Source organism: Lampris incognitus, chromosome 2 (genome assembly GCF_029633865.1).
Source record: "Lampris incognitus isolate fLamInc1 chromosome 2, fLamInc1.hap2, whole genome shotgun sequence".
Taxonomy (NCBI): Eukaryota; Metazoa; Chordata; class Actinopteri; order Lampriformes; family Lampridae; genus Lampris; species Lampris incognitus.
In genome coordinates this window covers 21,030,937-21,042,482 of record NC_079212.1, presented here as the reverse complement: position 1 = coordinate 21,042,482, position 11,546 = coordinate 21,030,937, and the positions used below count along the sequence as shown (strand labels likewise).

Here is an 11,546-nt window from a genome sequence, read left to right as displayed (position 1 = left end):
TTTCTTTATTATTTTCTTTGAGTGCACTCATACTTTATTTTGTTAGTGTAGAATATGGCTGCATAAGTAATATATTAGAAGGGTATAAAATAGAATATAGATAGATATAGACAATAAATAGAATATTAGGAAGAACTTTTAAAAGGTATAATAGAGTAAAAAAAATATATATATATAACACATCTAATTTAGTATTGATATTGAAATAACTTTACTTTGAACTGTTGAAATAAATTGGTTTTTTTATTGTAAACTATACCCACGAGTGTGTGTGTTGTCTTTGGGGTGAGTACTAGAATCCGGTCTAGAAAAAAACCTACACCAATCTCCACTGAACTTAGACATTAGACTGTAAACTGTCCCTGCGCAAGCATAGGCCCATTCCCCTGTCGTGCAGGTTACACAAGCAACGTTGTTGAAGACATGCTTCCCATATCAACAGTTGAGTCTGTTGCCTTCAGAGAACTAATTAGGAAAATACTGGTGAGAAGAGCGGATGGGCCAACATGTAGAAAGACATTTAACAAATACCTGGACAACAAATAGGCTAAAATGGAGGTCAAGCTCAAAAAGACATTTGAGGAGAGATGTCTCTACCACAGCAGACACTTGGACTGTGCATAATAAAACTGTTCTTGGCATAACCGCACATTGGATAAATCCATGCAACATGGGAAAACAGCGCTGGCATGCAGAAAATTTAAGGGTCAGCATACGTATGACAGTATTGCAACTGCAAGTGAGCTCAATATCATCCACTCATCCCATGGCCTATCATAAAATCACAGCAACTGTCATGGATAATGGCTCTAATTTCCTCAAGGCCTTTCAAGTATACCAGCCACCTGAGGCCTATGAAGATAAGGAGGATGAGGTGACTTTTACAAACATCGGGGATGTGCTGCTCAGTGGCGCTGATGATGTTGAGGACATGATTTCTTTACCTCCACATCAGAGATGCGCATCCCACACATTGAATCTCATATCATGCACTGATGTGGATCAATGGCTGGTGTCAACACCTGAAATGAAAGCCTTCTACAGAAACATTACCACAAAATGTGCAGAGTTGTGGAACAACAGTGGCCTCGGAGATTGTGGATGACATTATTGCAAAGAGGCTACTAGTACCATGCACAACTAGGTGGAAATCGTTTTACGATACCCTGGCTTGAATTTCTGAGATACCTATGGTCGAGTTGAACACCATCTCCTCCAAACTACAGATGAAGTGTATCTGTGAAAGAGAACATCAGTTTCTCAGAGAATATTGTGCTGTCATGAAGCCGCTTACTGTGGCACTGGACATTCTTCAGGGAGAAGACAATTGTTTATTGAAGAATGGACTGCAAATCCTTGTTGGCCTACCAGATGCAATTGTCCATGTAAGACCTGTTATTTTCTTTTGCATTTATCATTAATTTAATCAATCAATCACCCAATTGCATTTTATTGATGTCACTCATATGGGTGTATAGGCTATGTGTGATTGATATGTAGCCTACAGGTATATGCTGTATGAGACACTTTTATGACAATCAACCTGCAAAGCCTTTTAACTGTAATAAATGCAACATATAGGCTAGGCCTACACATTTTTTACATTGAATTAAAATACATTATGAAACTATGTAATGTATAATGCAATATTTTTTAAACTATGCTCATAATGTATAATGCTCTTGTTATATATGTGTCACTACAGGCAATCAAAACAAGATTTGTACGTGTTCTTGAAAGTGAAGATGCTATCCTGGCTGCTGTGACACTACCGAAGTTCAGGCTTTGTTGGTTGCGTGACCAGGAGAGGAAGGACCAGGCAAAGGCAAGTCTGGTAGCAGAGTGGTGAAAACATGTCCTGGAGCAGGAGCAGCAACCAGGTAAAACCAACCCAACACAGCACCACAGCACAGGTTCTACCAAAGAGGAGGAGTTCTTTTCCTTTGAAGAGGATGAAGACATCTATTCCACTGGTGAAAATGAAGTAGCCAATTACCTCAAATCAGGAGCAACAGGGATAAACACTCTGAATCAATTTCCAATGATAAAGAAAATATCTCTTAAACATAATGCAGCCACTCCCTCCAGTGCCCCAGTAGAAAGACGCTTTAGCCTGGGAAACCTGATTCTCTCTCCAAAGAGGAACAGGCTATCAGATCACAAGTTTGAGAAGCTTCTCCTCTTGAGGTACAATCATTGGTTTGAGCGCTAGGATGTTGAGGAGCTTGGAAAACTTCCTGCTGCAAGCCACAAAGTTGTCTTTTTGTGGGGAAAAATACCGATATGATGGATGTTGTTGAGCGGCAGAGAGAGGGAGTAAATGAACATTGCCCCTGCTGGACTAAAGACTAAAGAGACCAAAAAAGAGCCAGAGAAAGACACACACACACACACACACACACACACACACACACACACACACCACTTTCACTGAGAGATGGGTAGTCTGTAATGTAAGAACAGAATTTGGGGTGTGACATATAGGTCACTGGCCAGAGATAAACTAGCCTTGGAGTCATTTTGTTAACCCATTTATGGTTGGATACCTTTTGTTAAGCATTATGCATCCAGACTTTGCTGCCTTACTGAAAAGCATCTCAAGCTATCGGTATAGTTTTTCATTATGAGGCCGAAAGCATTTCTTAAACGTATCCACCATTAGGTTTATACACCATTATTGATTTCTTCAGCTAAATGGCCAGATGTGAGGTAAATAGTGTTTTGTTTCTCTTTGTGAGGCTGAAAATACTTTAAGTTTGTCCAACTTTATTGAATCTCCAGTTGGTGAATGGAGTTCAGTTGATTTGAATTTCTTTTTGTTAATGTTACAAAGGAGGATAAACCACAGTGTATTTATGTTTTTGTTATAGTATGATAGTTACATACATCTACTGATGCACTTGTCTTGGACACATCTTCAGTGACCCTTTCTTTCTTTTTTGTAAATAGCTTTTATTTCATTAGGCCTATCATTGATAAGAAGCTACTGTCAAATATCTGAGGAACGGTATATTATGCATTTAAATTTTACTCTGCTGAAGAGCATAGTTATAATTTAATTTTACACTGCTAAAATAGTGTAGTTATTCAATTTTACACTGTTAAAAGAGTGTAGTTATTTAATTTTACATTGCTGAAAGTGCACTAATACTTGATCTGAGGCTACAATAAATGTGCCAAACATATCAAAAGTTTCAAAACATATCTATTGTGTTTTATTGTTCCGCAACTTACTTTTCATTATAGTGATAATGGCTACAATAAGATGAAATTTGAGCATTGTCTTGTCTCACACTGTGCCACAGCAACACTAAAATAATGTGTACATTAATAAGAGTATATTGAAGCAAAAAGTAATGCAAAAGTTACTTTCCCTAGTAACCAATTACTTTTATAATGTAGTAACTCGGTTAGTAACTTACTTTTTGAGAGCAGTAACTAGTAACTGTAACTAATCACTAATTTTCAGTAACTTGCCCAACACTGTTCCTTACTGATACTGTGGAGCACTGAGTGCATGGTTTCTGCCGAGTCATCATTTGGACGTTGAGCGTCATCCATCTCCACTGAATTCTTTCTTTCTTGTTCCTCAAGTTTCTTTCGACTTCTAGTTTTCTTTCCTCCACTCATTCCGATAAAGATTACATCAATGTGTGTGGTAATTAGTGAATTAAGGGGGCTAATTTTAACTTGCTCTCGGGAGCTAAAAATTCTTGCTCACCTCTGAAGTCCTGGAAATGGGGATGCCTTTTTGAGTCTTTGCTTGTCTCACATAAACATCAGCTTAAGCATCCTTCCCATTGCTAAATTCAAATATCAATACTTGACTGTTTCTTTCCCCCTCTGATTCCTGAAAGGAAGACTTTTCCAGCTATCCCACTACTACAGTGTAGATGCTATGCGGTTTTTTAGTGAGGTGGGGTGGGGGGCATAAATTAAGGTATCTAAAGACCAGTCAGTGAACTCTTAGCTGAAAGCTTGTTCTCAACACGCCATCTATCCATTGCATACAGCAGCTTGTCGATGGCCATTTAGAATGATGCGTGTTTAATCCACCCACAATATTATTCTGCATGATCATTAATATACGTTTGCATTCCTGGATACATTTCAATAGTTTCCTCAGCAGCCCAGATGGGATGGTGACAGCGGAGGGAAATGCCCGGGGAGAGAGGTGTGCAGAGTAACCCCAATCACTGCTCCATATAGTCTTCATTAAAAGTCTGGACCCAAAGCCATACCTGGCACTGCTCTTGAGAAAATGAGCACCAAAAAAAAAAAATATATATATATACACTACCGTTCAAAAGTTTGGGATCACCCAAACAATTTCGTGTTTTCCATGAAAAGTCACACTTATTCACCACCATATGTTGTGAAATGAATAGAAAATAGAGTCAAGACATTGACAAGGTTAGAAATAATGATTTGTATTTGAAATAAGATTTTTTTTACATCAAACTTTGCTTTCGTCAAAGAATCCTCCATTTGCAGCAATTACAGCATTGCAGACCTTTGGCATTCTAGCTGTTAATTTGTTGAGGTAATCTGGAGAAATTGCACCCCACGCTTCCAGAAGCAGCTCCCACAAGTTGGATTGGTTGGATGGGCACTTCTTTGAGCAGATTGAGTTTCTGGAGCATCACATTTGTGGGGTCAATTAAACGCTCAAAATGGCCAGAAAAAGAGAACTTTCATCTGAAACTCGACAGTCTATTCTTGTTCTTAGAAATGAAGGCTATTCCATGTGAGAAATTGCTAAGAAATTGAAGATTTCCTACACCGGTGTGTACTACTCCCTTCAGAGGACAGCACAAACAGGCTCTAACAGGTACTATTTAATGAAGATGCCAGTTGGGGACCTGTGAGGCGTCTGTTTCTCAAACTAGAGACTCTAATGTACTTATCTTCTTGCTCAGTTGTGCAACGCGGCCTCCCACTTCTTTTTCTACTCTGGTTAGAGCCTGTTTGTGCTGTCCTCTGAAGGGAGTAGTACACACCGGTGTAGGAAATCTTCAATTTCTTAGCAAGTTCTCGCATGGAATAGCCTTCATTTCTAAGAACAAGAATAGACTGTTAAGTTTCAGATGAAAGTTCTCTTTTTCTGGCCATTTTGAGCGTTTAATTGAGAATTTACTTGACTCACTGGATTATTTTGCTCCTTATTTGTTGAGCACTTTCCCTACCGTTGAGTGTTTCTTTTAACAGTTATATATATATATATATATATATATATATATATATATATATATATATATATATATATCAATACACTCCAAGTATAATTTGATATTTTTTTGCAAGTGCCGGATAAGCCCTTACATTTCATTTATTTCAAGAGAGAAGGATTTGGGATACACTGAACCAATAACGCATGACCAATGGGCGTCAGAAGGAAGAGTGTATTATGGAAATGCATGTCTGCCCTTCAAATGTAATCTTTCATGTTCAGATGTAGGTTACATCCACTAGAGTGAAAGGGAATGTGACATCACCATGTGTTCCGTGTTTCCATGGCACTCCACCATATACGCTATTAATCTGCATGTTCCACGCCCTATTTGTCTATCTTTTTCTGCTCCACCCCTCTGAAAGGCCGTTCTCCAGTCTGCTAATCTAAAATAGAAATTGTTCTTCATCAAAGAATGCAAAAAAGCTGCAACCAGTGATTCTGTATGTGCTCCACATTTGATATAAATCCTGTAGCAGACAGGGAAGAATAGTTGGGAGGGAAAAGAGCTGTGTATAAATAGACGGACTGAAAGACAGAGATGAAACAGGCATGGAGCTGAGGGATGAGAGAAGTGATGAATTGAGAGAGGACAGTGAGAGAATGGGTGTGTGTGTGTGTGTGTGTGGGGGGGGTGACCAGATGGGCCCTGCCTTGGTCTGTGAGGGCAGCAGATGCACCATGAGATCCTGGGCGGCAGAAATGCCCCTGGCCCCTTGGTGCCAAAGCGCTAAAGAGGCCAAGCCTGGTAAATCTGCTCCGTCACATGTACTCTCATCCCTCTGGCTTGGAGAATTGTGAAATTGAAATACAAGCAATTGATCACTTCAAAGCTCCATATACCGACATCCCTGAAAAACCTGTCAGTTGAATGACATCTGTACTCTGTAGTAACTTAGTGGTTCAACACTTGTCAGGCTCAATGGACAGCAAAATACAAGTATATGTTACCTTGTTGAGCAAAACGGGAGGAAATGTGAGAGGATACAGGTGGTGATGTCTCCATTCATTGGTTTGATGTGCACATCTTCTGAGGTCACAAGAGTTGAAGACATTCTGGTGACATGTTAACATGCAGGCATAGTTATGTGGTATGCAATGGAAGCTGTGGAGTAAATAATATGTACCCTATAAATATGTCATCATCTTATTAAAAAAAAACATGTTTATTTGTGCATGAATGCAGACTCAGTGTGATAATGTATAAGGTATCACTCTTTGTCGTACGATATAGCCGCCAAAGCTGCCCTGAGCCCCATAGAAACACATGACTCATTGTCTATAGCAGATGCTCGCCTCCTCTCACTGACTTTGGGCTATGAGGGCTGGGAGGAGCTGTGGGGAGTGTGGGTTTGGGATGATGGTACAGCTGCATACTAAGCAGACGCCATCAGTCTTATTTTAGAAGAGCAGCGTCCTCTGGTGGACTACATGAGAAACTCAAGACTACGAGTCAGTTGTTGCCATATCAAAGGACTGAAATGCAGGAGTACTGCCTTAATATTGATGTCATCAATTGCTGGACACTTGTTTTGATGCATTTTATTAACTTCAGTAAATGAGACTGTACAAAATCCCCATCGTGCCATTTTTGTCTAGCATTGGTTATGAGCAAACGTCATATAGGGACTGCGTGCAAATCAATAAGTGCAAACTTTGAAATAAGGCACTTTTGACACATTTTTCTTGACCAGTTGTGCCATTCAACATATATTGTAACATGTGATAAAATCACATGTTACATTTTTACATTACACATGTTAAAGGACATTTCCTGAATCTCGGATCTCCAGCGGTCAGTCATCCTCCACCACACCATTGAGACGAAGTTCCTCTTCAACCCTTTGTAAGTAGGTGGGATCTGGATATCCAAAACTGGAACACAGAAAGGAGCCAGGTATTGCAGATGAATGTTCAACTTCATGTGTTTTTCAGCATGCCGACACTCGTGTAATATTTGGGTCCTCTTGCTCTCTTGCTTAAAAGCTGTGGCAACACAATTTTGGCTATTGATTCATTTTTTTCAATCATTCATCCATCTTCAGCCGCTTCTCCGGGGTAGGATCGCGGTGGCAGCAAGCTAAGTAGGGCACTCCAGATGTCCTTCTCCCCAGCAATGCCCTCCAGCTCCTCCTGGGGGATCTTAAGGTGTTCCCAGGCCAGATTGGACATGTAGTCCCTCCAGTGAGTTCTGGGTCTACCCCGGGGTCTCCTCCCAGTCGGCCATGCCCAGAAAACCTCCAAAGGAAGGCGCCCAGGAGGCATCCCAATCAGATGTCTGAACCACCTCAACTGTCTCTATTCGACAAGAAGGAGCACCAGCTCTACTCCGAGCTCCCTCTGGATGTCCGAGCTCCTCACCCTATTGCTAAGGCTGAGCCCAGACACCCTACAGAGGAAACTCATTTCAGCTGCTTGTATCCGCGATCTCACCCTTTTGGTCACTACCCAAAGCTCATGACCATAGGTGAGGGTTGGAATGAAGATTGACTCGTAAATTGAGAGCTTTGCCTTCCAGCTCAGCTCCCACATGATTCCTTTTGTTTATCTTAAATCTCTATTATGGCCAGAAATGGAGCAAGACTTTTAGATTCTAGATTGCAGTAGCAATCCTTTTCAAGCACTTTAACATGTGTCTGTAGCGTTACCGTTCCTTGAAGAAATCTAAAATATTTACTAAAAGTGCTATTTATTACTAGCACTCTTTAGTGCTATGCATTAGTACTGGTTAAATTACTATAAAATCTATTTATTGATACTGAATAACAGTAGGATAGTGTAGCTAGTCACTTGATCAGCACCTCCTGCAAGAATTCATGTGTGACAGCTACAGGAATATACTGACCTCTGTCAGCATGTCGTTTGTTCATTATGCAAGTTGTCAGTGCGTTTCTACACCAGTGTCAAAAACAAACTCACATAGACACTGTATCTACAGGATTAACAAAGGGGAAATGATGCAACTGCATACCATTGCAGACCACCTTCCGTGGTGGTCTTGTGGTGTATGTCGTTCCAGGTGATAGCATTGTTGGCACCAGTGGTGGCAGATCGTCCAATAGTGAAGACGAGTCTCCTGTCAAAGGCTTTTCTCAGCAACCTTAGGACTTTCTCGCCTTGCTTGGAGGCTGGAAGGAAGGCTGTACGAAGTGTGCCGGCATACCTCACTCCAGGGTTCGGGTGCTCAGGCTGTAATAAGGCAAGATACAGGACAGTGACCAAGGCTACATTCACATTACAAAGTCTTGACTCTCAACTCCAATTTTTTTTGCTCAGATCTGGTCCTTTTGCCTTGACTTCCTGTTTGTCTAAGTGACCCATATCCGACATCAGTATGAGCAGACCTGTACCCTGAGAGGAGCCACATGCACACATTTACAATAACCAGTAACATCACATGCATGACTTGCATGCAAGCATGAACCATCAATGTGATAATTTGGGGATATTTCATCACTGAAATCAGTTAAATGCAGTTGAGGCTGTTAATTTCACAGAGACACTAAGGCCACATTCTTTTGTAATCCCACTTGGCCATTACTCTCAAAATTAGTTCAAAAATTGTGCGGTTGTGACATGTTTCTTTAAGCAGCTTCACTTAAATAGAAGCATCTCCCCAAATGTCAATCAAATTATAGATTTCCATGGAATGGCCTCCCTCATTGACTCCATTTTCAAGTGAGCCTTTGTCGACACTTAAGACATGACTACCACCTATGAAGTTTCTCAAAAAAAAAAAAACAACAAAAAAAACAAATCCTGATCTAACAATTTGGGTTAGGGTCAGACCCCCAAATCTGATTTGGGACTATCAGATTGTATTAACACTTGGCTCTGAGCCCTTTCTTATTTGCAATGGTGATGGACAGGTTGATGGGACAAGATCAGGCAGGAGTCTCTGTGGACTATGATGTTTGCGGATGACATTGTGATCTGTAGCGACAGTAGGGAGCAGGTTGAGGAAAGCCTGGAGAGGTGGAGGTATGTTGAGGAGAGAAGAGGAATGAAAGTCAGTAGGAGCAAGATGAAATACATATGCGTGAAAGAGTGTCAGGAGTAATTTGTACCAGCAAGAGTTAAAGGGAAGTGTACAATATAGTTGTGAGATCATGTTATGTGGTTTGGAAACAGTGGCACTGACAAAAAGACAGGAGGAATAGCTGGAGGTGGCAGAGTTGAAGATGCTAAGATATTTTCACTGAGAGTGATGAAGAAGGACAGGATTAGGAACGAGTATATTAGAGGGACAGCTCAGGTTGGACGATTGAGACAAAGCAAGAGAAGCAAGATTGAGATGGTTTGGACATGTGTGGAGGAGAGATGCTGGGTATATTGGGAGAAGCATGCTGAATATGGAGCTGCCAGGGAAGAGGAAAAGAGGAAGGCCAAAGAGGAGGTTTATGGATGTGTTGAGGGAGGACATGCAGGTGGGTGGTGTGTCAGAGGAAGATTGAGAGGACAGGAAGCGATGGAAACAGATGGTCCGCTGTGGCGACCCCTAACGGGAGCAGCCGAAAGTACTAGTAGTAATAGAGATTGTGTTCACACTGCTAAGAAGAAAAAAAATCAAATCTATGTCACATGTTAGGCTGGAAAAAGCAGATTTAGGCAACTTGTAGCGTGAACGTAGCCAGTTTGGGTGTTTTGTTGTTGTTGTTGTTGTTGTTGTTGTTGTTGTTTTTTGCCTTATCCGATGAGAGGGTCTAAGGACAGGATGTTGTGTTGCTGTTAAGCCCACTGAGGCAAATTTGTAATGTGTGATATTGGGCTATGCAAATAAAATTGATTTGATTTGATTTGCCTATACAGATTTAACATTTTCTGATGGTATTAACATTACAGAGGTTAAAGAACAAGTGTGACATCGATTTGTTTAAAAAATTAAAACCCTGAGGTATATTGAACTGACTTCTTGCTATTTTGACTATCTAGGATTACTCGGCATGACAGAGCAACACGCAGTTTGCCATTGACCTCTTTAGTGTCTTCATAAGGAAGCGCCCCGTTTCACATTTCCATAAAAGGAACTTCAATTACTTGTGGGTTGTGTCCGCGATGACAACATCGACAATCATACGTCGACAACAATACAGGCCGCCTATCTCATAAAAACACGGCATGATAGTTGAAAGTGCCTACGACATAAGAGGAAATCTCAGACTCTCAACTGATTTACGGTTTTTTTTTTATTCTTCTCCTTTTGTTTTTTGTTTCGTGTGTAACCCCTGGCATGAACAGTTTGTTTGTTCATAATGTAATGTACACGAGTTTTGTACAATAAAGGGGAAACAACTGATTCACGGGATCTTTAAACTTCCGGTGACACTACCAATCTCACCCCTTGCGTTCCTGCTGGAAAGTGGTACTGAATGACGATGGTACCGCTGTTCTCAAAGCCGGGTAAGCTACACCAGTTGCGCGTCACTGTCATCGTTCCTTCCGGTTGCGTGCCAGTGTAGACGCCGTGGTAGGTGTTGCATATCGGACAAGCAGGCTTGGATCGGAAGACCAAGTCGATGCACTCGTTGCAGAAAGAGTGGCGACATTTTAAAGTTTTCTTGTTGTGGATCGCATCGAGGCACACGGCACAGGTGTCCGTCTCCGCGGCGCCGTTGTCAGCCCCGTGATGAGACTGCGCGTTTAGCGCGTCTTCCATTTCCCTTCAGTGTGTGGAGGCAAACCGACCCCTGCTTCCGTCGGCACGTCCGTGTTGTGAATGGGTTGGGTGTGCCAGCACGGTGTTTGACGTCAAATGATGAAAGTACAGATTCATCGCCTATGGAGGACCAACCCTGACTTATTAGGAAATTAAACCAAATCATGAATTTTATAAATAAATTGAGAAATAAATAAATGATTGAATAAGGAAAATGCACGAAGAAATTGAAAGATACATTTATGAATGTGTGCAATTATTTAACATTATGTATTTTGTCATTCGCTGTCATCTCGGAATTTATTTCCATTCACGGGGTTTATTTTCCTTCAGCAGGATTTTCCTTAAGGGCAAGGCCTAATTTATTTTACTTGCAATCAAGGGTGTGGGTTTGCTTTCAACAGTGGTAAGGACATTTTGGATTAATAATGTGCATTCCCGCCAGGGTTCGCATTATAATCTGGGTTTCGTGGCAGTCTCTAAGGGGTGGCGATAGATAATGCCAAAGCCTACAGGTTACATCACTATTTTCTGTCTTGTCTATCTGTGTTTTAATATTTTATTTATTTGATTTGGGGGGGGGGGCTGTAGGCTGTAAGCCACGTTAGAGCCTACAGGTTACCTCACTTTTTTTTTGTCTAGTCCAGTGGTTCCAACCTT

The 11,546-nt window shown here is 41.1% G+C and overlaps 1 protein-coding gene across 2 annotated transcripts; it reads right to left on the bottom strand.

Moving 5' to 3' along the window:
- Positions 1 to 6,765: 6,765 nt before the first annotated feature.
- Positions 6,766 to 10,956, bottom strand: LOC130108290 (probable E3 ubiquitin-protein ligase DTX3). 2 transcript variants are annotated; one of them, XM_056275181.1, is made up of 3 exons: positions 10,569 to 10,956; positions 8,202 to 8,419; positions 6,766 to 7,105 (listed from the first exon to the last, which is right to left on the bottom strand). In XM_056275181.1, the coding sequence occupies exons 1-3, from the start codon at positions 10,884 to 10,886 to the stop codon at positions 7,027 to 7,029; spliced, it is 615 nt and encodes a 204-aa protein (XP_056131156.1). In that variant the 5' UTR covers positions 10,887 to 10,956; the 3' UTR covers positions 6,766 to 7,026. The 2 variants fall into 2 exon arrangements, with proteins under 2 accessions (XP_056131156.1, XP_056131155.1); XM_056275180.1 differs by lacking the exon at positions 6,766 to 7,105 and adding an exon at positions 7,188 to 7,468.
- Between the last annotated feature and the right edge of the window lie 590 nt (positions 10,957 to 11,546).